The sequence below is a fragment of the Taeniopygia guttata genome, chromosome 30 (assembly GCF_048771995.1).
Source record: "Taeniopygia guttata chromosome 30, bTaeGut7.mat, whole genome shotgun sequence".
In the NCBI taxonomy this organism is placed as follows: domain Eukaryota; kingdom Metazoa; phylum Chordata; class Aves; order Passeriformes; family Estrildidae; genus Taeniopygia; species Taeniopygia guttata.
Genome location: NC_133055.1, coordinates 501085 through 527469, shown reverse-complemented (window position 1 = coordinate 527469; position 26385 = coordinate 501085). Strand labels below are relative to the sequence as shown.

Genomic DNA, 26385 nt, shown 5'->3' with positions numbered 1-26385 from the left:
AGAAATGAGCTGATTGGCTGATGGGCGGGAGGAGGCGGGGTTATGTAGGCAATGAGTGGGCGGAGCCTCATGATTGACAGTAAAGTGGGCGGGGCTTGATGAACAGCTGGAAACATAATTTGGGGGGGCACAGCTGGATTTAAACCCACGGGCACAGCTGGATTTGAACAGGGGCACAGCTGGATTTGAACCCGGGCACAGCTGGATTTGAACCCACAGGCACAGCTGGATTTAAACCCGGGCACAGCTGGATTTAAACCCGGGCACAGCTGGATTTGAACCCACAGGCACAGCTGGATTTGAACAGGGGCACAGCTGGATTTAAACCCGGGCACAGCTGGATTTGAACAGGGGCACAGCTGGATTTGAACAGGGCACAGCTGGATTTAAACACGGGCACAGCTGGATTTAAACCCGGGCACAGCTGGATTTGAACAGGGCACAGCTGGATTTGAACAGGGGCACAGCTGGATTTAAACCCACGGGCACAGCTGGATTTAAACCCGGGCACAGCTGGATTTGAACCCGGGCACAGCTGGATTTGAACGGGGCACAGCTGGATTTAAACCCGGGCACAGCTGGATTTAAACCCGGGCACAGCTGGATTTAAACCCACGGGCACAACTGGATTTGAACAGGGGCACAGCTGGATTTGAACAGGGCACAGCTGGATTTAAACACGGGCACAGCTGGATTTAAACCCGGGCACAGCTGGATTTGAACCGGGCACAGCTGGATTTGAACCCGGGCACAGCTGGATTTGAACAGGGGCACAGCTGGATTTAAACCCAGGCACAGCCGGATTTGAACAGGGGCACAGCTGGATTTGAACAGGGGCACAGCTGGATTTGAACAGGGGCACAGCTGGATTTAAACCCACGGGCACAGCTGGATTTGAACAGGGGCACAGCTGGATTTAAACCCGGGCACAGCTGGATTTAAACCCGGGCACAGCTGGATTTGAACAGGGGCACAGCTGGATTTGAACGGGGCACAGCTGGATTTAAACCCGGGCACAGCTGGATTTGAACAGGGGCACAGCCGGATTTAAACCCACAGGCACAGCTGGATTTGAACAGGGCACAGCTGGATTTGAACCCGGGCACAGCTGGATTTAAACCCACGGGCACAGCTGGATTTAAACCCAGGCACAGCCGGATTTGAACAGGGGCACAGCTGGATTTAAACCCACGGGCACAGCTGGACTGGGACCCAACCTGGGGGTGCCAAACCCCCAAAAGTAGCCCCCCAAACCCCCCAGAGGAGCCCCCCAAACCCCCCAGAGGAGCCCCCAAAACGCCCCCAAACCCCCCAAAATGCCCCAAAACGCCCCCAGACCCCCCAAAATGCCCCAAAACGCCCCCAGACCCCCACTCCACGTTCAGCCTCTCCAATCTCTTTTATTCTCTGCTCCGGCACCGCGGCTCCGACCCCTCTCCCTCCCTCCAAACCCACCCGAGAGGGGCCCAAAATTCCCAAAATCCTTCCCCAAAAAGTCTCTACACGGCGTGAAAAGCACTGGGGGGGGGGGGGGTGTGGGGGTGGTGGGGGAGGGGAGTGGGGAGGGGCTGCGGGGGTGGGGGTGGGGCAGGGCCCCTCCCCCGCCTGCTTTTTGCTGCTTTTCCGCGTGGGTTCGGTTTGGTTTGGGTTGTTGTTTTTTTTGACCTTTTCCGCCTTTTTTCTGTTGTTTTTTTTGGGGGGCTCGGGGCTCCCCTCAGGGTTTGGCCTCATCCTGGGCGCCGTTCTCCTTCTGCAGCTCCTCGGCCGGGCCCTTCTCCGCCCCGTCCCCGCCCTTGGCGTTGGGCACCCAGAGCCCCGAGTCGATGCAGCGCTGCATGTGGTACTTGGCCTCCTGGAAAAAGGGGGTGCTGGGGGATTTGGGGACACCCCGAGGGGTTTGGGACCCTTCCCGAGGGATTTGGGGACACCCCAAGGGATTTGGGACCCATCCTGAGGGGTTTGGGACCCTTCCCGAGGGATCTGGGGACACCCCAAGGGGTTTGGGACCCTTCCCGAGGGATTTGGGGACACCCCTGACGGGTTTAGGGACACCCCTGAGGGATCTGGGGATACCCCGAGGGATTTGGGGACACCCCTGATGGGTTTAAGGACACCCCTGAGGGATTTGGGACCCCTCCTGAGGGATTTGGGGCCACCCCAAAGGATCTGGGAACCCCCCCCAAGGGATTTGGGGACACCCCTGAGGGATTTGAGACCCCTCTTGAGGGATTTGGGGATACCCTGAAGGATTTGGGGATACCCCAAGGGATTTAGGACCCCCCCTGGGGGATTTGGGGACACCCCGAGGGATCTGGGGATACCCCTGAGGGATTTGGGCACACCCTGAAGGATTTAGGGAACCCCCCCGAGGGGTTTTTGGGGTAAAAAACTCACGGTTGGGTCCATTTTGCTGATGGTGTCCTGCAGCATCTGAACGTCTTTGACATCGAAGCATTTCTGCAGCTCCTGCCGGGCCCAGGCACTGGTCAGAGGGGCTGGGAGGGACTGGGATGTACTGGGAGGGGCTGGGATCACACTGGGAGGGGCTGGGATCAGGCTGGGATATACTGGGAGCGACTGGGATCAGGCTGGGAGTGACAGGGATATACTGGGATCATACTGGGATCCCACTGGAAGTGACTGGAATATGTTGGGAGTGACTGGGATCAGGCTGGGAGTGACTGGGACATACTGGGAGTGACAGGGATATACTGGGAGTTACTGGGATCATGCTGGGATCACACTGGGAGCAACTGGAACATACTGGGATCACACTGGGAGTGACTGGAACATACTGGGAGTGACTTGGATCATGCTGTGAATGACTGGGATATACTGGGAGTGACTGGGATATACTGGGATCATACTGGGAGTGACTGGGATATACTGGGATCATACTGGGAGTGACTGGGATATACTGGGATCATACTGGGATCCCACTGGAAGTGACTGGAATATGCTGGGAGTGACTGGGATCAGGCTGGGAGTGACTGGAACATACTGGGAGTGACTTGGATCATGCTGTGAATGACTGGGATATACTGGGAGTGACTGGGATCACACTGGGAGTGACTGGGATCATACTGGGATCACACTGGGAGTGACCAGGCTCAAACTGGGAGCCAACGATCCCAAGGAAACTCCAAAAACTCAAAATTGGGGGACTGAACCTCAAATCCAGACTGGCACTGGGAGCGACTGCCCCTCAACCCAACCCCACCGGGAGCCCCCAGACCTCCAGCACCCACTCAGAGCGGGGAAAAAACCGCCAGGGGACCCCAAAACGCCCCAAATCCGGGGGGTTTCAGCCCGGACTCACGGGGGGCAGGGACTCGTAGACGTCCACGGGGTCGAGCCCGCCGGGGCCGAGGCGTTTCTGGCGCTCCTCCTCCTCGTACTCGCGCAGCGCCTTCTCCAGCCGCGCCCGCGCCCGGCCCCGCACCCGCTCCTTGAAGCCCTCCACCTCCTCCGTGAAACCCTCCAGGTACTGCTGATCCGCCGTCTTGGGGGGAAAAACGGGGTTCACCCCAAATCTAACCCAGATCCGCCCCAAATTCACCCCAAAGCCAACCCAGATCCGCCCCAAATTCACCCCAAATCCACCCCAAATCCAACCCAGATCCGCCCCAAATCCAACCCAAATCCGCCCCAAATCCAACCCAGATCTGCCCCAAATCCAACCCAGATCCGCCCCAAATCCGCACCAAATCCAACCCAGATCCGCCCCAAATCCAACCCAGATCTGCCCCAAATCCAACCCAGATCCGCCCCAAATCCGCCCCAAATCCAACCCAGATCCGCCCCAAATCCAACCCAGATCTGCCCCAAATCCAACCCAGATCCGCCCCAAATCCGCCCCAAATCCAACCCAAATCCGCCCCAAATCCAACCCAGATCCGCCCCAAATCCAACCCAGATCCGCCCCAAATCCAACCCAGATCCGCCCCAAATCCAACCCAGATGTGCCCCAAATTCACCCCAAAGCCAACCCAAATTCACCCCAAATCCAACCCAAATCTGCCCCAAATTCACCCCAAATCCACCCCAAATTCAGCCCAAATCCACCCCAAATCCAATCCAGATCCGCCCCAAATCCACCCCAAATCCAACCCAGATCTGCCCCAAATCCAACCCAGATCCACCCCAAATCCACCCCAAATCCACCCCAAATCCGCCCCAAATCCGCCCCAGATCCGCCCCAAATCCAACCCAGATCCGCCCCAAATCCAACCCAGATCCGCCCCAAATCCACCCCAAATCCAACCCAGATCCGCCCCAAATTCACCCCAAATCCGCCCCAAATCTGCCCCAAATCCAACCCAGATCCACCCCAAATCCAACCCAAATCCGCCCCAAATTCACCCCAAATCCAACCCCACTCCTAAATCCCCAATTCCAACCCCAAACCCCTAATTCCAACCCACACCCTCATTTCCACTCCCAAACCCCCGATTCCACCCCCGAACCCCCCCTTTTCCACCCCATCCCCCACTCCACCAGAACACCCTCCCCTGGTCAAACCCCACAAAAAGGAGAAAAAAAATTGAGGCTAAACCAGTGGAAATTGGGGCGCGCTCGGCCTCGGGGAGGGATTTTGGGAAAAGGAGAAAAATTTGAGGCTAAACCCTTGGAAATTGGGGTGTGCTCAGCCTCAGGGAGGGATTTTGGGGAGTCCAGGGGGGATTTTTACCTTAATTTTGGTGAAAAACTGCCGGAAGCAAGCCCTGGGATCCACCTTGAGGCTCTTGGCCAGCTCCAGGATGAACTGCATGACGATGGTCTGGTGGGCCACCTGCTCCATCAGCGCGTGTTTCTGGGGGAAAAACGGGGTCAAAATCCCCCCAAAATCCCCCAAAATCCCCATTCCCCACTCAACCAAACCCCTTTTTGGGTGAGGAAGAGGCGATTTGGGTCAGGGAAACTCAAATTGGATCGGTGTGTTAAGTCATTAGCATGAGACTGGGTTGGGTTCGATGCTCTTTAGGAGCTGTTTGATCCCAAATTAATCCCAAATTCCCTGATTTTGTGGGCTCCTCATCCCAGAAAAACCCTGGAGCTGCAGGAGAGGTGTCAACCTCTCTCCCAAGGAAAGGTGGGTGCTTTTACAGGATGATTTGAAGGATCTTTTCCCACCTCTCCTGCCTTGTAATTCCTCAATCCTCTCTTTTTTTTTTGGCAGGAAAAATGGGGAGAAATCCAGAGAGGTGAAAACAAGGCAGCTCCAGCTTGGGAAAGAAGGGATTTTAGGATTTTTTACCCCAATTTCAGCCTGACTCCTCACCTCCTCCACCTCCAGGTCGATGCACCAGATGACCAGGTAGTTGGCTGTCTCCTCGCAGACCAGGTGAGGGTTGTCCGACAGGTACTTCTGGCTGTCATCCCAGCGCCTCAGCATCCCTGCAACCAGGGAACGAGGAGAATTCCCCCTCCTCAGCCAGGGAACAACCCCCAAACTCCGTCAGGATGAGGGTGGCCAGGAGGGCGAGCAACTCATCGTGAAATTTAACTAAACTCCCCCGAAACTGTGCTTCAGCGAGGGGAGAAAAATGGGAAAACCACACAAAATCCTCGATTTTTCAGCGCAGCGAGAGGATTCCCGGCTGCTCCCACCACACGGGGTGTTCCCAAGCTTGGAGAACCCCAAAAAGCTTCCTCCCCCTCACCAAAATCCCTCACCAAAGTGTTTAATCTGCTTCTCGTATCGCTCCACGAAGGTTTTGTGTTTCTTCTCCTTCTGCTCCTCCGTCTCCTCCTTCTCCTCAGGCTTCACGTTGACAACGCTCTGGGAACGCCAAGGAAGGCAGGGAATGATTTGGGGCATTTAGGACACGCTGGGGGTGCTTTTTTTGGGGGGGGTTTCCTCCCCAAAACCCCCACCTTGCTGAAGCCATCCTTGCTGAGCGTGTCCACGTTCCAGGGCATGTTCTTCTCCTTCTTCCTCAGCTCCTCCAGCTTGTTCTCCCAACTTTTCTCCTCGTTCCTCAGCTGCTGGGCCTCGGCCTGGAGCTTTTCCAGCTCCCCTTTCCCACTCTCCGGCTCGGCCACTTCCAGCTCCTTCATCTTCCTCTGGCACTCGGCCAGTTTGCGCTTGCACTCGCGGCAGCCTTTATCCAGCTCCTCCTTCTCCTTCTGGAACTGCTCCATGCGCTCCACACGGGCCTGGGGCAGCAGGGAAGGAGCTGGGGTGCCTCACTCCCAGGTTTTGGGGGGGTTTTGGGGGGGTTTTGTGGGGTTCAGGAGGGGTTGAAGCCCCAAATCCACCCCAGGGAGCTGCAGCTTTTCCGTAGGGAGTTGGGGGTGGTGGATCTGGAATTCTGGTGCTTCCCACAGCCCAAAGTTGGGTGCGAGCCCTCGGAGGGGTCGCTGCCCCATCCTGGGACACGCAGGGGGATTTTGGGGGGCTGTGACCGCCCCCTCCCCACCCTGAGGTGATTCCCGAGGGAAGGAGCAGCCCCTGGGCACGGCAGGGATGGAGCGGGAGATGCCGGGGGCAGCGGGAAGGGGGAATGGGATGGGATGGGGAATGGGGAATGGGATGGGGAACAGGGAATGGGGAATGGGATGGGGCACTGGGAATGGGGAATGGGATGGGGCACTGGGAATGGGGAATGGGATGGGGAATGGGGAACGGGGAATGGGGAATGGGATGGGGAACAGGGAATGGGGAACGGGCTAAGGATGGGGTGGGACATCGGGAATGGGGAATGGGATGGAGAACAGGGAACGGGCTGGGATGGAGCACCGGGAACGGGAACCGGGCCGTGCTGGGATGGCGGAGCTCCCCGCGGGGGCTCCAGGGATGATCCCATGGGAATGCAGGGAGTCCCCGCCCCACGGGAGCCCCTGCAGCTGGAAAAGGACAACACCCCCCCCCCCATTCCCCGTCCTGCGGGAACACGGAGAGCCCCCCACACCCCCGGGCTCCCACGAACAACAGATCCCCCACCCCGTGCCTCCCCCGTCCCTCCGGGAATCCCGGGAATTCCGGTCGCCATGGGAACGGGGCCTCCCTGGGAGCGCCAGGCCCGGGGGTGGGGGGAGAGCGCCGCGGGCCGGGCCGAGCCGCACCTGGTGGCGCCATCGGAAGAGACTGGCGGTGTCGATGTTGGGGTGAGTCTCGTCCTCGTCGTCCGAGACCTCGATATGGTCCCACACGCTGTAATCCACCATGGCGCGGCCGCCGCCACCTTCCCTCCGGCCCCCGCCCGCTTCCGCCCGCGCCTGACGCACTTCCGGCGCCGCGCCCGGCCTCGCTCGCGGCCCGCGCCAAGCCGCGCCCGCTTCAAAGATGGCGGCGGATTTAAAGAGACACGAGCACACACACACACACACACACCCCCCCCCCCCGCCATGGTTTTTACCTGCGGGGTTAAAGGAGTTAATACAATCAATAAAGTCTTTTAAACTATTTTAAAGGTTTAAGTTGAAGGAAAAAAACGGATTTGAAAATGTTTAGTTAACTAGGAGTGCCTACTTCCTATTATTTTAGGGATTTAGTTGAGGATAAATCCAAATTTTTAATTCCCTAAATAGTTAAATTTAGGAGGAATCTGTGTTTTCCATCGTTTTTAAGGGTTTAAATTGCAGGAAAAGCCTTCCTCTTCAGTGATTTGATGAGGTTTAATTGACTGGGAAGGACTACTTTCTATTACAGAAAATAGGGATTTAGCTGAGGATAAATCCAAATTTTTAATTCCTTAAATAGTTAAATTGAAGAGGAATCTCTGTTTTCCATCATTTTAAGCATTTAATTGAAAGGAGATTCTTTATGGGATGTTTTAAGAGTTCCATCAACAGGAGCCCTCGGTTTTAAGGGATCTTACAGGGGAAATGTTGTCAAAAAGGCCCAAAACTTGTGTTTTTTGAGGGAAAACCAGTAAAGGGAGGAGGCCTCTTGTGGGGTTAAATTGAGTGGGAATTCCATTAAAAATTTTAAATTGAGGCATGATCTGACATTTTACGGGTTTAAATTGAGGGAAACTCCACCTTTTTCACCATTTTTATGTCTTATTTTGGGAGAAGACCCCCTTTATCCATTATTTTAGGGGTCTAAACATAGAGGGAACCCCTTTTTCCATTTTTAAGATTTAAACTGAGGGAGCAAAACCCTTTTTTCATTGGTTAAAAGGGTTTAATTAGAGGGGTTGGTTAGGAGGGGGAAAAGGGGGGAAAGGGAGGGGAAAAGAGCAGGAAACGTGAGGGGGAAAAAGGCAGGAAATGTGAGGGGAAATGTGAGGGGAAAAAGGTGGGAAAGGTGAGGGGAAAAGGTGAGAAAGGTGAGGGGGAAAAGTGTGGGAAATGTGAGGGGAAAAGGTGGGAAATGTGAGGGGGAAAAAGGGCGGGAAACATGAGGGGAAAAGGGCGGGAAAGGTGAGGGGGGAAAAGAGAGGGAAATGTGAGGGGGAAAATAGGCAGGAAATGAAAGGGGAAAATGGGTGGAAAATGTGAGGGGAAAAGGGAGGGAAACAAGAGGGGAAAAGGGAGGGAAACATGAGGGGGAAAAGGGTGGGAAATGTGAGGGGGAAAATGCAGGAAAGGTGAGGGGGAAAAGGTGAGAAATGTGAGGGGAAAAAGGGCGGGAAAGGTGAGGGGGAAAAGGGCAGGAAATGTGAGGGGGAAAAGGGCAGGAAATGTGAGGGGGAAAAAGGCGGGAAACGTGAGGGGGAAAAATGCAGGAAAGGTGAGGGGAAAATGGGTGGGAAATGTGATGGGAAAAGAGAAGGAAATGTGAGGGGAAGAAGGTAGGAAATGTGAGGGGAAATGTGAGGGGAAAAGGGCAGAAAATGTGAGGGGAAATGTGAGGGGAAAAGGGCAGGAAAGGTGAGGGGACAAGGGCAGAAAATGTGAGGGGAAAAGAGCTGGAAGCGTGAGGGAAATGGCCGAGAGTCCCTCAGCCACCCAGTCCCGGACGGATGCACCCTCCCTGCCAAAATCACGTACAAATTCTGCCTTTTAAATTTTTTAATTGGTTTTTTTTTCCCATGAAAAATACAAAGAGTCGAGTCCAGGGGTGGGGGCCGGGGGGTCCCGGTCCCCTCCGAGGGGTCCCGCAGTGCCACCAGGGGGTCCCTGGGCACCTTTTGTCCCCACGTTTGGGCCCCCCAAAAATGGGCCAGGGCTGAGGTGGGGACCCCTTATTGCTACTGAATTGGGGGTCCCCTGGCCCCCTCCCCAAATTCCAGGGCTGGATCCCTGGGAGAGGGGCTGGGGGTCAGAGTTTGGGGGGTTGGGGGGGGCGTGATGGCGGATCTGGACACGGGGGGTCGCTCCTAAATATTTATATTAATAATAATTAAAACTACAAGAAGCTTCACACAGGCACGACACAAAAAAACCAGGAGCCGGGATGGGTTTGGGAGAAGGGCCTGGGGGGAAAAAAGAGGGTCCCGGGGAGTACCAGGATCGGGGAAAAACCAGGGAAGAATAGGAAATAAATGGGAAATAAACCACTGAAAAGTGAGAAATTATCCCGACGGCGAAGGGAAAATAAATAAGACTTGCAATAATAATAATAATAATAATAATAATAACATCAACAATAATTAATAAGAATAATAATTAAGAATAATTAAGAATAATAACGATGATAAGGAGTATGGGGGAACTCAGGGTCGGGGCTTTTGAGGTGGGGTTCCGCCCTTTTTTTGGACAGGAGGCTCCAAGTGGCCGAACTCCAGCGAGTGGAGTAATTTGGGGCAAAAATTGCCCATTTTGGAGAATTTGGGAAGGGAGGGGGGGGAAGTGTGACAAGACACATCCCCTCCCTCCCAGATTTGGGGGTACCAGAGGAATCCCTGGAATTTCAGTGCCACTGACCCCCCAAAACTTGCCTTGATGCCTCTTGGGGTTCACAAGCTGCTTCCAAGGAACTCGGGGAGCACAAAACAGGTTCTCACCCTCTCTGGAACGGTGATTTTGGGGATTTTGGGGGATATTTTTAATATTCTGCTATAAAAATAGATGGATTTGGGTCAGCGGCTCCCGAGGAGTCGCCGCTCCCTGCGTCAGTCACGTTCCTCCTTACCTGATATCGAGTAACAGGTCTAATTAAACATGTGGTAAATCCTTATTTTTGTTCTTTCTCCCCAAAAATTCCTCCCCCTCCCCCAGAAAATTAAGGGAAAACATGGAAAGGAGAGAGCGAGAAGACGCGCCCCCCCCTCTCACCGCTGGAGTCCTGGAGTGGAGGGAAGGGGGGGCACAGCCCCCACCTGGACACACCTGGATCAGGTGAGGGGGGGGGCACCGCTCCAGGTGGTCCGGCCACTGCCGGAGTGGTGGGGTTTGGGGTACCCGGGCGGGGGTCCCAGGTGTGTCCACAGTGTCCTGGGGGGGGGTCTCCAGGCTTTCCAGGGCCCCTCCCAGTGCCCTGGAGCACCTGGAGGATTCCTCAGGATTCGTCATCGGGGACAGGTGAGGGCGTCCAGGTGTCCGGGCCGTGCCTCAGGTGTCCCCACGGTGTCCTCAGTGGCCATGGAGGGGGTCTCCGGGGTCTCCGTGGTGCTCATGGGGTGTCCCCACGGTCTCCAAGGTCTCCAGGTGCGTTTCTCCATCCTGGAGACCCAGGATGTCCTCGGTGTCCATGGAGGGTGCCCGGGACCTGAAGTTGGGGTTCTCCATGGTGTTCATGTTGGGAACCCTGAGGCCTCCAGGATGGGTCTGGTGCTCATGGCGGGGGGGGGTCCCTGAAGGTCCCTGAAGGTCCCCGAGGTCTCTGGTTGGGTTTCTCCATGGTCTCCGTGGTGCCCATGGGGGGACCCTGAGGTCTCCAGGTCTTCATGTGGGTTTTCCATGGTCTCCATGGAGGACCCTGAGGTCTCCGGGTCTTCACGTGGGTTTTCCATGGTCTCCATGGTGCCCATGGAGGGACCCTGAGGTCTCCAGGTCTTCACGTGGGTTTCTCCATGGTCTCCGTGGTGCCCATGGGGGGACCCTGAGGTCTCCAGGTCTTCATGTGGGTTTTCCATGGTCTCCATGGAGGACCCTGAGGTCTCCGGGTCTTCACGTGGGTTTTCCATGGTCTCCATGGTGCCCATGGAGGGACCCTGAGGTCTCCAGGTCTTCACATGGGTTTCTCCATGGTCTCCATGGTGCCCATGGGGGGACCCTGAGGTCTCCGGGTCTTCACGTGGGTTTTCCATGGTCTCCATGGGGGGACCCTGAGGTCTCCGGGTCTTCATGTGGGTTTCTCCATGGTCTCCGTGGTGCTCATGGTGGGACCCTGAGGTCTCCAGGATATGTTTGGTGCTGCTGGGGGGTCCCCGAGGTCTCCAGCTGAGTTTCTCCATGGTGCTCATGGGGGTCCCTGAAGGTGCCCGAGGTCTCCAGCTGGCTTTCTCCACAGTCTCCCAGCAGGTCCCCGAGACACCTCCAGCCGAGCTTCTCCACGGCGCTCACGGGGGCTCGGCAGGAGACCCCCGCGGCCTCAGCGGGGACGGGCTCAGGCCTTGTGCTGCTTGGTGGTCTTGAAGGACACCTGGAGCACGCGGTCGCCCAGGCGGTAGCCGTTGAGGCTGGCGATGGCCATGGCCGCCTCCTCGTAGTTGGTCATGGTGACGAAGCCGAAGCCTTTGCACTTGTTGGTGGCGAAGTCGCGGATGACCTTGACGTTGGTGACGGCGCCGAAGGGCCCGAAGAGCTGCCACAGGACGCTCTCGTCCGCCTCGGGCGCCAGGTTGTAGACGAAGATGCACCAGCCCGGCCCGGGGGTCCCCAAGCCCACCCCGGCCAGCGCCGGCACCGCCTCGATGGCCAACGGCGAGAACCTGGGCAGCAGCGACAGCGGGCTGGCCCGGGGTCAGCGCGGGGGTCCCGGGGTCCCCTCCTGCGCCCCGGGCTGCGGGGAGGGGGGGTTGGGTAGGGCAGGTTTGGGGGGGTTTGGGGGGGTTTTTTAGGGTTTACCTCTTCACCCCGTACGCCACGTTCAGCAAGTTGTCGAGCCTGGAGGGGACGAGGGGGCGTCAGCAGGGGACAAGGAGGGGTGGCCCTGGTGCCACGGGGGTCCCTGTGCCCAGGGGTGTCCCACCCCCCAGAGCCCCCCCACTCTGAGCATTCCCAGGACCCGTCCCGGGGGTCTCTGTTCCCACGGTGCCCCAGTGTCCCACCCCTCCGACTCCCCGGGACCCCCATTCCCAAAGATATCTCACCCCCCAGCTCCCCCATCCCCCCAGGGCCCCCATTCCCAGGCTGTGCCCCCAATTCCCAGCCCCCCATTCCCGGGATGTTCCCCCCCCATTCCCAGCCCCCCAGCCCCCCATTCCCGGGCTGTGCCCCCCATTCCCAGCCCCCCATTCCCGGGCTGTGCCCCCCATTCCCAGGCTGTCCCCCCCATTCCCAGCCCCCCATTCCCGGGATGTCCCCCCCATTCCCAGCCCCCCAGCCCCCCATTCCCGGGCTGTGTCCCCCATTCCCAGCCCCCCATTCCCAGCCCCCCATTCCCAGGATGTCCCCCCCATTCCCAGCCCCCCAGCCCCCCATTCCCGGGCCCCCATTCCCAGGATGTCCCCCCCATTCCCAGCCCCCCAGCCCCCCATTCCTGGGACGTGCCCCCCATTCCCAGCCCCCCATTCCCGAGCTGTCCCCCCCATTCCCAGGCTGTGCCCCCCATTCCCAGCCCTCCAGCCCCCCATTTCCAGGATGTTCCCCCCATTCCCAGCCCCCCATTCCCGGGCTGTCCCCCCCATTCCCAGCCCCCCATTCCCGGGCTGTCCCCCCCATTCCCAGCCCCCCATTCCCGGGCTGTCCCCCCCATTCCCAGGCTGTCCCCCCCATTCCCAGCCCCCCAGCCCCCCATTCCCAGCCCCCCATTCCCGGGCTGTTCCCCCCATTCCCAGCCCCCCAGGCCCCCATTCCCTGGCTGTGCCCCCCATTCCCAGCCCCCCAGCCCCCCATTCCCAGCCCCTCACCGGAAGCGCTGCGGGGGGGGGTGCAGGGCCCCATAGCGCCGGGCTCCAGGGCAGAGGCTCAGCAGGGCCCCCCCCGATTTCTGCCCGGGGGTGTTGGCGAACTTGACCGTGATGGGCTCAGCGGCCCCGAGGGGCTTCTGCCCGTGCAGCCCCCGCACGGCCTCCTCGGCCTCCACGCGCTTGTCGAAGCGGATGAAGCCCACCCCCCGCGACACACCTGCGCAGGTGACATGGGGGGGATCAGGGCAGCCCCTCCCAAAGCCCCCTGCCTGCCTCGCCCACCCACAGACCCTAAAGGGATCGCTGGGTAACCCCCCAAGGGGAGCCCCACCTCTCCAGAATCCCCAAAATCCCCCCAGGACCCCCATTCTCAGGGATGTCCCACCCCCCATGGATGTCCCACCCCCCAGGAGTGTCCCACCTCCCCCAAAATCCCCCCAGGACCCACATTCCCAGGGATGTCCCACCCTTCTAGGAGTGTCCCACCTCCCCCAAAATCCCCCCAGGACCCCCATCCCATGGATGTCCCACCCTTCTAGGAGTGTCCCACCTCCCCCAAAATCCCCCCAGGACCCCCCATCCCATGGATGTCCTATCCCCCAGGAGTGTCCCACCTCCCCCAAAATCCCCCCAGGACCCCCCATCCCATGGATGTCCTACCCCCCAGGGATGTCCCACCCCCCAGGAGTGCCCCACCTCCCCCAGAATCCCCCAGGACCCCCATCCCATGGATGTCCCACCCCCCAGGAGTGTCCCACCTCCCCCAGAATCCCCCCAGGACCCCCCATCCCATGGATGTCCCATCCCCCAGGAGTGTCCCACCCCCCAGGAGTGTCCCACCTCCCCCAAAATTCCCCCAGGACCCCCCATCCCATGGATGTCCCATCCCCCAGGAGTGTCCCACCCCCCAGGAGTGTCCCACCTCCCCCAGGATCCCCCAGGACCCCCATTCACAGGGATGTCCTACCCCCCAGGAGTGTCCCACCTCCCCCAAAATCCCCCCAGGACCCCCATTCCCAGGGATGTCCCACCCTTCTAGGAGTGTCCCACCCCCCCCAGAATCCCCCAGGACCCCCCATCCCATGGATGTCCCACCCCCCAGGAGTGTCCCACCTCCCCCAGGATCCCTCCAGGACCCCATCCCATGGAAGACCCACCCTTCTAGGAGTGTCCTACCTCCCCCAAAATCCCCCCAGGACCCCCATTCTCAGGGACATCCCACCCCTCAGGAGTGTCCCACCCCCCAGGAGTGTCCCACCTCCCCCAAAATCCCCAGGACCCCCATTCTCAGGGATGTCCTATCCCCCAAGAGTGTCCCACCCTTCTAGGAGTGTTCCACCTCCCCCAAAATCCCCCCAGGACCCCCATCCCATGGATGTCCCACCCCCCAGGAGTGTCCCACCCCCCAGGAGTGTCCCACCTCCCCCAGAATCCCCCAGGACCCCATCCCATGGATGTCCTACCCTTCTAGGAGTGTCCCACCTCCCCCAAAATCCTCCCAGGACCCCATCCCATGGATGTCCTACCCCCCAGGAGTGTCCCACTTCCCCCAGGATCCCCAGACCCCCCACCCCAGGCGTGTCCCACCTTCCCAGGTGGGCTGAGCACACCTGGGCACAGCCGGGCTCACCTGTGACCTGGTCCACGAGGATGCGGGAGGTGATGATGCGGCCGTACTGGGAGAAGAGCTGCTCCATTTCCTTCTGCCCCATGGCCTTGGGCAGGCCGCTGACGTACAGGTTGGCATCGCGGATGGAGGCGGAGCTGGGCCGGGCGTAGGACACCTGGGGGGACAGGTGAGCCCTCGGGACCCCCAGGGCACAGCGGCATCGCCCCACAAGTGCCCCCTCCACACAAAGGATTCCCCCTGAAGGATCCCACACGTGCCCCCCCCCACCCCGAAGGGTTTCCAGGTGCCTCCCCCGCCCCAAAAGCCCCCCCAGGTGCCCACCCCCGTGTCCCCAGGGCACCTTGATGGTCTTGGTCTGCAGCTTGAGGCCGTTGAGGGCCCCGATGGCCCTGTCGGCGTCGCCGGCCTCCACGTAGTTGACGAAACCGTAGCCCAGGCTTTGCCCTGGGACACCGTGTCACCGTCACAGGGGTGGCCCTGTCCCCTGTGCTCCCATCCCTGTCCCCACCCCTCTCCCAGATCCACATCGTCCATCCTGCCAGCCTCGCTGTCCCCGTGGGTCCCCTACCCACGGATGTCAAACCCGCAGGGATGTCAAACCCGCAGGGACAGGGACACCGGGGTCACGGGGCAGTGCGGGGACACCAAATTGTCCCTGCTGCCACGGTCTCCCTGCTCTATCCCTGTCCCCACAGGTCCCTCCCACATCACCGTGTCCCATTTCCCCATGTCCCTGTGTCCCTTGTCCCATCTGTCCACATCCCACTGCCCGTGTCCCCATGTCCCATCTCCCACACCTCACATTCCGTGTCCCCACGCCCTGTGTCCCCCCCAGACCATGTCCCCGTGTCCTGTGTCCCCCCAGTCCATGTCCCCATGCCCTGTGTCCCCCCAGTCCATGTCCCTGTCCCCCCCAGGCCATGTCCCTGTGCCCCCCAGGCCATGTCCCTGTGCCCCCCAGGCCATGTCCCCACGCCCTGTCCCCCCCCAGACCGTGTCGCCATGCCCTGTCCCCCCCCAGTCCATGTCCCTGTCCCCCCCAGGCCATGTCCCCACGCCCTGTGTCCCCCCCAGACCGTGTCCCCGTGTCCTGTGTCCCCCCCAGACTGTGTCCCTGTCCCCCCAATCCATGTCCCCATGCCCTGTGTCCCCCCCAGTCCATGTCCCCACACCCTGTACCCCCCCCAGTCCATGTCGCCATGCCCTGTGCCCCCCCTAATCCATGTCCCCGTGCCCCGTGTCCCCCCCAGACTGTGTCCCTGTCCCCCCCAGGCCGCGTCCCCACGCCCTGTGTCCCCCCCAGTCCATGTCCCCATGCCCCGTGTCCCCCCCAGACTGTGTCCCTGTCCCCCCCAGGCCATGTCCCCACACTCTGTGTCCCCCCCAGTCCATGTCCCCATGCCCCGTGTCCCCCCCAAGCCATGTCCCCATGCCCCGTGTCCCCCCCAGTCCATGTCCCTGTCCCCCCCAGTCCATGTCCCCATGCCCTGTGTCCTCCCCTGGCTGTGTCCCTGTCCCCCCAATCCCTGTCCCCGTGCCCCGTGTCCCCCCCAGTCCATGTCCCTGTCCCCCCCAGTCCGTGTCCCCCCCAGTCCATGTCCCCATGCCCTGTGTCCTCCCCTGGCTGTGTCCCTGTCCCCCCAATCCCTGTCCCCGTGCCCCGTGTCCCCCCCAGTCCATGTCCCTGTCCCCCCCAGTCCGTGTCCCCCCCAGGCCATGTCCCCACGCCCTGTGTCCCCCGCAGGCTGCGTCCCTGTCCCCCCAGGCCATGTCCCTGTGCCCTGTGTCCCCCCAGTCCATGTCCCTGTCTCCCCAATCCATGTCCCCATGCCCCGTGCCCCCCCCAGTCGATGTCCCCATGCCCCGTGTCCCCCCCAGGCCATGTCCCCATGCCCTGTGTCCCCCCAGTCCATGTCTCTGTCCCCCCCAGGCCGCGTCCCCCGTACCGGTGACCTTGTCCCGGACCAGCTTGCAGGACTCGATGTCGCCGAGGCTGCCGAAGAGGCTCCGCAGCTCCTCCTGGCTCATGGACTGCGGCAGGTAGTTGACGATCAGGTTGGTTTTGCTGTCGTCGGCCACGGGGGGAGGACCCGGGGGGGCCCCGTTGGGCAGCGCTGCCGCCACCCCCGGGCCCGGCACGGCCACCACCGGGACCGGGACGGGGACGGGGCCGCAGCCCGAGGGCCCCGCGGCGCTGGGAGCCTGGGCCTCCACCGTGCTCAGGATCTGCTGGGGACAGGGGGGTCACTGTCACTGGGGGGTCACTGGGGGGGGTCACTGTCACTGGGGTGTCACTGGGGTGTCACTGGGGGGTCACAGGGGGTGTCACTGTCCCAGGGGGGTCACTGTCACTGGGGGGGTCACTGGGGGGGGTCACTGTCACTGGGGGGGTCACTGAGGGTGTCACTGTCACTGGGGTGTCACTGTCACTGGGGTGTCACTGAGGGGGTCACTGTCACAGGGGGTGTCACTGTCACTGGGCGTCACTGTCACAGGGGGGGTCACTGTCACTGGGGGGTCACAGGGGTGTCACTGTCACTGGGGTGTCACAGGGGTGTCACTGGGGGGGGTCACTGCAGGGACGGGGGGCAGAGAGGGGACAGGGACAGCGCAGACACGGCGATGGGGAGGGGACAGATACGACCGGACCGTGGGGACAGCGGTGGGACGGGGACAGCGGGGACACGGGGACAGCGAGCCCGTGAGGATGGACGGGGAGGGGACAGGGGGGACAGTGACAGCCGGGTGGGGCCACGGGGGGACAATCCCCCCATTGTGCGGCGGCAGCGCCCCCGCCCCTTCCCCCCCTCCCCAATAGCGCGGGGTGGGTGACAATGGCCCTTTGTCACCGCGGGATGGGGACACCCGGGGCCACCAGCCACGGCCCCGGGGTGGGGTGGGGTGGTGGGGGGGTTGGCGTGGGGACAGCGACACGCGGGGGACAGCGACACACGCGCCCCCCTCCCCACCCCACCCAAATCGGCCGCGGTTTGGGGAGGGGTCCCCGCAGGTGCCACCCGCGTGTGACGCCGTGTCCCCAGCCCAGCGTGTCACCCGCGCACGGCGAGGAGGGGACACCAAGGTGGGGGGGTTCGGGGGGGTGGGAATTGGGGGTGGGGGGTGGGGGGTGCCCGGGATGGGGGAGGGGATGGCAGTCTGGGGGATCCCCGCAATCGCCCCCTCCCCACCCCGTTCCTACCGTCACCATCGTGTCGCCGGGAGGGGAGGGGCGGGGGGGGCCCCGCACGGCCCCGAGGGGCCCAAACCGGGGGTGGGGGGGGCTCCGGGGGTCGCGGCGGCGGCGGCACCGGGCGCTGCGAGCGGCGGCCCCGTCGGTCCTTTAAACGTCCTTGGGCGGGCGCGGGGCGGGGCCCCCCAAAATCCGCCCCCCCAGCCCCCCTCCTCCCGAGATGGTTCCATCCGCGCCCTCCCTCCCCCCCCCAAAAAATAGAGGTGGGTCTGCCCGGCCCAACCCCCTCCCCCCCAAAAAAAGAACCGCCCCCCCCTTTTTCCAGGGCCCGAAGCCCCCCGAGACCCCCAAGGCCCCGCCCACGGGAGGAGGAGGAGGAGGAGGAGGAGGAAGGACGAGCAGGGATGGGGAGAAGGAAGAAAGAGGGAATGGAGGAGGAAGAGGAGGAGGAGGAAGAGCAGGAAGGATGAGGAGGGATGGAGGAGGAGGAGGAAGGAAGAGAAGGGACGGAGAGGAAGAGGAGGGTGATGAAGGCCGGGCGCAGCCGCCGCTGTTTCAGCACCGGGGACAGCGCCGAGCCCGAGCCCGGCTCCGCCGAGGGGCCGCGCCGCCCCCCGAAACGGGAAATGGGGAGGGGGGCACCGGCGAGGGCCCCCAACCCCCCCGGGACCCCCCCACAGAAGAAGCAGCACGAAAAGTCCCGATTTTAATGGATTTGTGTGTGTGGGGGGGGGTCCCACAGGGGTCTGCACCCCCCACCCAGAGCCCCCAAACCCCCCAAAACCCCCCAAAACCAGGGGGGAGACAGCGAGAATGAGGAAATAAATAAAAGGTGAACGGGGAGGGCAACGGGGACACCTGGGGGGGGGCACAGGGTCACCTGGGGGGGGGGACACACACAAGGAGACCCCCGAGAGGCCACTGAGGTGCTCGGGGTGTCCTGGGGAGGGGCTCAGGACCCCCCCAGGTGGTTCTTCTTCACCTCCAGGTGCAGCTGCAGGAACATCTGGGGGTGCCAGTGAGCAGGGGGGGGCCCAGGTGAGTTTGGGGGGGCCCAGGTGAGTCCGAGGTGGGCCCAGATGAGTTTGGGGGGGCCCAGATGAGTTTGGGGGGGCCCAGGTGAGTCCAGGTGAGTCCTGGGGGGGCCCAGATGAGTTTGGGGGGGCCCAGGTGAGTCCAGGTGAGTCCTGGGGGGGCCCAGATGAGTTTGGGGGGGCCCAGATGAGTTTGGGGGTCCCAGGTGAGTCCAGGGTGGGCCCAGGTGAGTCCAGGATGGGCCCAGGTGAGTCCTTGGGGGGCCCAGATGAGTCTGGGGTGGGCCCAGATGAGTTTGGGGGGGCCCAGGTGAGTCCTTGGGGGGCCCAGATGAGTCTGGGGGGGCCCCGGTGAGTCCTGGGGGGGCCCAGATGAGTCCTGGGGGTGCCCAGATGAGTTGGGGGGGCCCAGGTGAGTCCAGGTGAGTCCGGGGTGGGCCCAGATGAGTTTGGGGGGCCCCAGGTGAGTCCAGGGTGGGCCCAGATGAGTTTTGGGGGCCCCAGGTGAGTCTGGGGTGGGCCCAGGTGAGTCCTGGGGGGGCCCAGATGAGTTTGGGGGGCCCCAGGTGAGTCCTTGGGGGGCCCAGTTGCGTCCAGGGTGGGCCCAGATGAGTTTGGGGGGGCCCAGGTAAGTCCGGGGTGGGCCCAGATGAGTTTGGGGGGCCCCAGGTGAGTCTGGGGTGGGCCCAGGTGAGTCCTGGGGGGGCCCAGATGAGTTTGGGTGGGCCCAGATGAGTTTGGGGGGCCCCAGGTGAGTCCAGGTCAGTCCTGGGGGGGCCCAGATGAGTTTTGGGGGTCCCAGGTGAGGTCGGGGTGGGCCCAGATGAGTTTGGGGGGCCCCAGATGAGGCCGGGGGGTCCCAGGTGAGGCCGGGGGGTCCCTACGTGCCGCGGGGCTCGGGGTGGCTCTTGAGCCCCCCGTGTCTCCGCATGTGCCACGTCAGGGAGGCGCGCTGGCGGCAGCGGTACCCGCACACCTCGCACCTAGGTGGGGGGGCAAGGTGGGCGTCAGGTGTGCCTGGGGACCCCTCCTCGCCCTCCCGGGGGGGTTCCGAGTCCTGGGCAGGACCCCCCAAGTCCATCACTCACTGCAGGGGGGTCTCCCCGGTGTGCGTCCTCCTGTGCACCTCCAGGTGGTTCTTGCGCTTGAAGGATTTCCTGCAGGTGTCGCAGGTGAACTCCCGCACACCTGGGGGGGGGCACGGTGGGGAATTGGGGGGGACACACCTGGGGGGCTCACCTGAGAGGGGTGCCCAGGTAAAAGCTCTTTACCGTGGAGGGAGGAGGATTCTGGGGGCGCAGAGGGGGAGGTTGGGGGGCACACCTGAGGGGCTCACCTGAGTGCACGCCCATGTGCCGCCGCAGGTGCTTGGCCAGGTAAAACCTCTTCCCGCAGCCGGGCTGGGGGCACACCTGGCTCCGGCCCCGGCGGTGTACCAGGCTCAGGTGGGTCTGGGGGGGGTCCAGGACAGGTGAGAGGGGTCCAGGACAGGTGAGAGGGGAATGTGGGGCAGGTGAGGGGGTGCTCCCCCCCGCTTCCAGGCACCTGGAATTCGCTGAGAGCGCTGAACTCCTGCCCGCAGCCGCCGTAGGGGCAGGTGAGGGGCTCGGGGGGGTCCTCGGGGTCCGGGGAGGGGGCGCGGCCCCGGCGGCTCCGCCGGCGCCTGCAGAGCCTGGCGTGAGTGCCCCCCCCAAAAAGATGGGGGGCAGGTGGGGGGCAGCTCACCTGAGCCTCCTAAACCCCCTGCCCCACCCCCAAAACACCCCCTCCCCACAAAAGCTGCCCTAAACCCCCAAATCAAACAGCCCCTGACCCCCCAAAACCCCCCCAGGTGCTCCCCACTTCCTTGGCACACCTGAGCCCCCCACCCAAAGCCCCCCCAGGGACCCCCCAGACCTCTCCGGCTCTTTGGGGATCTCATAGATGATCGTCGACACCTCGGGGTCCTCAGCCGGGGAGGGGTCCCGGGGGGGCTCCCGGGGGGGCTCCGGAGGGGGGGGCTCGGCGGGGGGGGGCAGCTCCTCCTGCTTCAGCCTCAGCACGGGGTCCTCCTCATCCTCCTCTGCCATCAGCGGGGCCGGTGAGACCCCCCGGGATCCCCCCAGCATCTGCCCCGTCCCGTTTCTGACCCCCAAACCCATCCCCGTCCCCCCCCAGCACCACAGCCCCCCCAATTCCTGACCCCAGATCTTCCCCAATCCCCCATTCTTGACCCCAATCCACCATTCCTGACCCCAATCCCCCATTCCTGACCCTATATCTTCCCCAAGCCCCCATTCCCGACCCAAAACCCCCATCCCCGAACCAAAACCCTCATTCCTGACCCCAATCCCCCATTCCTGACCCAAAGCCTCCATTCCTGACCCAAAACCCCCATTCCTGACCCCAATCCCCCATTCCTGACCCCAATCCCCCATTCCTGACCCAAAACCCCCATCCCCGACCCCAATCCACCATTCCCAACCCAAAACCCCCATTCCTGACCCCAATCCCCCATTCCCGACCCAAAACCCCCATTCCTGACCCCAATCCCCCATTTCCAACGCCAAATCTTCCCCAATCCCCCATTCTTGACCCCAATCCACCATTCCTGACCCCAATCCCCCTTTCTTAACCCAAATCCCCCATTTCCAACCCTAAATCTTCCCCAATCCCCCATTCCCCATCCCAAATCCCCCATTCCCCATCCCAAATCCCCCAGTCCCAACCCCAAATCCCCCATTCCTGACTCCAATCCCCCGTTCCTGACCCCAGTCCCCCATTCCCAACCCCAAATCCTCCATTCCTGACCCCCATCCCCCATCACCGACCCCAAATCCCCCATTCCCGACCCCAAATCTTCCCCAGTCCCCCATTCCTGACCCCAATTCCCCATCCCCAATCCCCCGCTCCCCACCCCAAATCCCCCCATTCCCAGCACCCCCCAACCTCCCCCATTTTCCCCAGCCCCCCCCCCCCGCCCTTTACCTGTCTTGGCCAGGTGTGGGGGCTCAGGGGGGGCGGGGCAGGCGCCCCCCGCCCCCAGCAGCACCCCGTGCCCCCCCAGGCCGAGCTGCAGCCCCCCCAGCCCCTCGCAGCCCAGGATCAGGAGCGGGGGGCCCTGCAGGAGCGCGGGGGGCTCGGCCCCGTCCGGCCCCCCCCGGGGCAGGGGCAGGGGCAGGGGGACGCACACCACGGCCTCCAGCGCCTCGGGACCCCCGGGGGGCGCCGCCGCCGCGGGACCCCCGCCCACAGCCGCCTCCGAGCCCGAGCTGCAGCCCCCCGAGGAGGAGGAGGAGGAGGAGGAGGAAGAGCCGGGGGCTGTGGGGGAAGCGCAGAGTCAACGGGAGGGTCTTTCCCTTCCGACCCCCCCACCACAGGTAAAAAAAAAATCCCTCTCCAGACCCCAAAAATTGTCCACGGGGCGTCCAAAAACCTCCCCGAGACCCAAAACGGCCCCGAAAATCGATTCGGGTTTTCCCCAAACTGCCCCACAGACTCCGCCCTGCCCCACACGCACCCCCAGGAGCCTGCACCCCACAAACGGCGCCCAGGTCACCCCAAACGCCCCAGACCCCAAACCCCAAACCCCACACAGCCCAAACCTCACACCCCACACACCCCAAACCCCAATCCCCACACCCCAAACTCCAATCCCGCCACCCCAATCCCCCCACACCCCAAACCCAAATCCCACACCCCAACCCCACATCCCACACCCCAAATCCCCCAACACCCCAAACCCCACACACCCCAAACCCCCCACACCCCACACCCTAAACCCCACACCCCCCACCCCAAACCCCAAACACCAATTTCCCCACACCCCAATCCCCCCACACCCCAAACCCCAAATCCCCCACACCCCACAACCCAAACCCCACACCCCAAACCACAATTTCCCCAAATCCCCCACACCCCAAACCCCACACCCCAAACCCCAAACCCCCCACCCCGCACCCCAAATCCCCTATACTCCAAACCCCCCACACCCCACACCCCAATCCCCCCACACCCCAAACCCTCCACACCCCAATCCCCACAACCCAAACCCCCCACACCCCAAACCCCCCACACCCCACACCCCAATCCCCATACTCCAAACCCCACACACCCCAATCCCCAAACCCCAATCCCCCCACATCCCAAACCCCAAATCCCCCAAACCCCCCACACCCCACACCCCCCAAACCCCACACCCCACACACCCCAAAACCCAATCCCCACACCCCAAACCTCAATCCCCACACCCCAAACCCCCCACACCCCAAACCCCACATCCCCCACATCTCACACCCCAAACCCCCCATACTCCAAACCCCCCACACCCCAAACCCCAAACCCCACACCCCAGACCCCAAATCCCTCACACCCTACACCCCAAACCCCGCATACTCCAAACCCCCCACACCCCAAACCCCAATCCCCACACCCCAAACCCCCCACACCCCAAACCCCACATCCCCCACATCTCACACCCCAAACCCCCCATACTCCAAACCCCCCACACCCCAAACCCCAAACCCCACACCCCAGACCCCAAATCCCTCACACCCTACACCCCAAACCCCGCATACTCCAAACCCCCCACACCCCAAACCCCCCCCACCCCCCACCCCAAACCCCCCATACCCACCACAGTCCAAACCCCACACCCCAGACCCATAATCCCCCACACTTCACACCCCACACCCCAATTCCCAAACCCCACATCCCCCACATCCCACACCCCAAACCCCCCATACTCCAAACCCTCCACAACCCACACCCTAAACCCCACACCCCCCACCCCAAATCCCCCACGCCCCACACCCCAATCCCCACACCCCAAACTCCAATCCCCCCACCCCAATCCCCTCACACCCCAAACCCCAAACCCCACACCCCACACCCCAAACCCCAAATCCCCCACACCCCACACCCCAAACCCCAAACCCCACACCCCAAACCCCAAACCCCCCGCACCCCAAACCCCAAACCCCCCGCACCCCGCACCGTCATCGCCCTCGGAGTCGCTGGGCGGGCGCAGGGGCGAGTGCAGGTCCTGGAAGTAGCGGTGCCCGCGCTCGCACTGCCACACGGCCGTGGTGTACAGCCCCACCGAGGGGTCCAGCTCCGCCAGGCGCGGCTCGTACGGGCAGCGCTGCCGGTGGTCCTCGTACCAGATCACCGCGTGCCGCAGGCAGTTCACGTTCCGCCGGCGCCCTGCGGGGGGAGAGACCCCCGGGTGGGGTACGGCACCCCCGAGTGGGGTACGGCACCCCCCGAGTGGGGTACGGCACCCCCGAGTGGGGTATGGCACCCCAAAGTGAGGTAAAGGCACCCCATAGTGAGGTACAGCACCCCAGAGTGGGGTAAAGGCACCCCAAAATGAGGTAGGGCACCCCAAAGTGAGGTAAAGGCACCCCAGAGTGGGGTAAAGGCACCCCAGAGTGGGGTATGGCACCCCAGAGTGGGGTAGGGCACCCCAGAGTGGGGTAGGGCACCCCAGAGTGGAGTACGGCATCCCAAAGTGGGGTAAAGGCACCCCCGAGTGGGGTAAAGGCACCCCAGAGTGGGGTAAAGGCACCCCCGAGTGGGGTAGGCACTCCCCGAGAAGGGTACGGCATCCCAAAGTGGGGTACAGCACCCCAAAGTGGGGTAAAGGCATCCCAAAGTGGGGTACGGCACCCCCCCGAGTGGGGTACGGCACCCCCGAGTGGGGTACGGCACCCCCGAGTGGGGTAAAGGCACCCCAAAATGAGGTAAAGGCACCCCCGAGTGGGGTACGGCATCTCAAAGTGAGGTAAAGGCACCCCAGAGTGGGGTATGGCACCTCAAAGTGGGGTACGGCACCCCCCGAGTGGGGTAAAGGCACCCCAGAGTGAGGGGCAGAACCCCCAGAGTGGGGTAAAGGCACCCCAAAGTGGGGTAAAGGCACCCCCGAGTGGGATACAGAGACCCCAAAGTGGGGCACAGCCCTCCCCCAAAGTGGGGCGCACCCCCCGCAGGGCACGGGACTCACTTTTCTTGCGTTTGGGTTTTTTCGGGAGCTGCTCCCAGGGTTTGCTGCGGAGAGAGGGGGATGGGAGACGGGGAAGAAGAGGACGAGGAAGAGGAGGACGAGGAAGGCCGGTAACAACCTCACTGCGCCGCTCCAGCACCGCGGACAGCGCCCGCCCGCTTCCCCCGAGGACCGGCGCCGGTTTCCCCCGGCACCCTCCGTTTCTCCCCGGTCCCCCCCGCGATTCTCCCCGGTGCCCCCCGGTCCCCCCCGGTTCCCTCCCGGTCCCCCCCCGGTTCTCCCGCTTCCTCGCCGGTTCCCCCGGTCCCCCTGCGATTCTCCCCGGTTCCCTCCCGGTCCCCCCGCGATTCTCCCCGGTTCCCTCCCGGTCCCTCCCCGGTTCTCGCCGCTTCCTCGCCGGTTCCCCGCGGTTCTCCCCAGCTCTCCCCGGGTTCTCCCCGTTCCTCCCCCGTTCCCCCGGTCCCCCCGCGATTCTCCCCGGTTCCCTCCCGGTCCCCCCCCGTTCTCCCCGCTTCCTCGCCGGTTCCCCGCGGTTCTCCCCAGCTCCCCCGGGTTCTGTCCGGTTCCCCGCGGCTCCCCGCCGGTTCCCCCGGTTCCCCCGGCGCTCACCCGCGCCGCCCGGCGCGCTGGCCCCGCTCCAGCCCCAGCAGGTACGCGGCCAGTTTGGCGTCGCTCCATCCGCTGCGGCGCCGCAGCTCCACCCAGGGCCCGTGCGCCTCTCCCAGGTACACCCGCCGCACGTCGTACTTCTTGCGCGACTCCAGCCGCCGCCGGGCGCGGTCGGTGTCGGTGAGGCGCGGCCGGCCCCGCGTCCTGCGGCCCCCGCCGGGCTCGGGAGCCCCGGGCCCACCGGGAGCCCCGGGCCCGCCGGCGCCGCGCTCGGCCGCGCTCATGCCGCGGCGCGCCGCGATGACGTCAGCCGTGCGCGCCGTGGCGTCGCGGCGCTCAGTGCGCATGCGCGGCGCGGAGCTGCCCGTACTTCCGCCCTGGCGTTTTTCGGATTTTTTTTTTGGTTTTGTTTTGTTGTTTTTTTGGTGTTTTTTTTTTTTTTGGTTGTATTTTTCTTGTTGTTTGTTTTGGGTTTTTTTTGTTTTGGTTTTTTTTTTGGGGCTTTTTTTGAGGGGGGTCCCAAGGAGAAAAAGGGGAGACCCCGCCTAAAAAAAAAGGGGCGATCCCCCCAAAAAAAGGAGATTCCCCCCCAAAAAAAGGGGAGATTCCCCCCAAAAAAAGGGGCTCCCGGAATTTCCCAGCCCTGCCCGGTACCCCCCAGGTGTGGGGTGTGCAGGTGCCGCACATGAGGGACCCCCAAACTCACCGGGGACCCCTCCAGGGACCCCCCAGAACCCACCAGGGACCCCAAACTTCACTGGAGACCCCCCCAGGGACCCCCAAAACCCACCAGGGACCCCTAAACTCACTGGAGACCCCCCCAGGGACCCCCGGAACGCACCAGGGACCTCCAAAACCCACCAGGGACCCCCAAACTCACCGGGGATCCCCCAAGGGACCCCCAAACTCACCAAAGACCCTCCAGGAGAACCCCCAGAACCCACTGAGGACCCCCCAAGGGACACTCAGAACCCCCCCAAATGCCCCCCAAACTCACCGGGGACCCCCCAAATGTCCCCCAAACTCACCGGGGA

At 62.8% G+C, this 26385-nt stretch overlaps 3 protein-coding genes and 1 long non-coding RNA gene across 5 annotated transcripts; 1 reads left to right on the top strand and 3 right to left on the bottom strand.

Annotated features, from left to right (window-relative positions):
* Positions 1-1380: 1380 nt before the first annotated feature.
* On the bottom strand, positions 1381-7226 carry CDC37 (cell division cycle 37, HSP90 cochaperone). Its single transcript, XM_041711785.2, has 8 exons — positions 7069-7226; positions 5878-6159; positions 5677-5782; positions 5282-5397; positions 4691-4813; positions 3320-3502; positions 2395-2466; positions 1381-1852 (listed from the first exon to the last, which is right to left on the bottom strand). The coding sequence occupies exons 1-8, from the start codon at positions 7168-7170 to the stop codon at positions 1715-1717; spliced, it is 1122 nt and encodes a 373-aa protein (XP_041567719.1). The 5' UTR covers positions 7171-7226; the 3' UTR covers positions 1381-1714.
* On the top strand, positions 4994-5398 carry LOC121468327 (uncharacterized). Its single transcript, XR_005978360.2, has 2 exons — positions 4994-5092; positions 5180-5398. It is a non-coding gene; the product is annotated as an uncharacterized lncRNA (long non-coding RNA).
* A 1717-nt stretch (positions 7227-8943) lies between the features above and the next one.
* ELAVL3 (ELAV like RNA binding protein 3) lies at positions 8944-17951 on the bottom strand. Of its 2 annotated transcripts, none has more exons than XM_041711669.2 (7): positions 17735-17951; positions 16482-16761; positions 14876-14979; positions 14536-14689; positions 12906-13122; positions 11902-11940; positions 8944-11786 (listed from the first exon to the last, which is right to left on the bottom strand). In XM_041711669.2, the coding sequence occupies exons 1-7, from the start codon at positions 17741-17743 to the stop codon at positions 11441-11443; spliced, it is 1149 nt and encodes a 382-aa protein (XP_041567603.1). In that variant the 5' UTR covers positions 17744-17951; the 3' UTR covers positions 8944-11440. The 2 variants fall into 2 exon arrangements, with proteins under 2 accessions (XP_041567603.1, XP_041567605.1); XM_041711671.2 differs by having other exon boundaries at positions 8944-11765.
* A 1621-nt stretch (positions 17952-19572) lies between these two features.
* ZNF653 (zinc finger protein 653) lies at positions 19573-25768 on the bottom strand. The gene is made up of 9 exons (XM_041711667.2): positions 25352-25768; positions 24743-24786; positions 23734-23943; positions 21727-22059; positions 20656-20821; positions 20305-20422; positions 20096-20210; positions 19848-19947; positions 19573-19742 (listed from the first exon to the last, which is right to left on the bottom strand). Exons 1-9 carry the CDS (start codon positions 25696-25698, stop codon positions 19640-19642), a joined length of 1536 nt encoding a protein of 511 aa, XP_041567601.2. The 5' UTR covers positions 25699-25768; the 3' UTR covers positions 19573-19639.
* Positions 25769-26385: the final 617 nt, after the last annotated feature.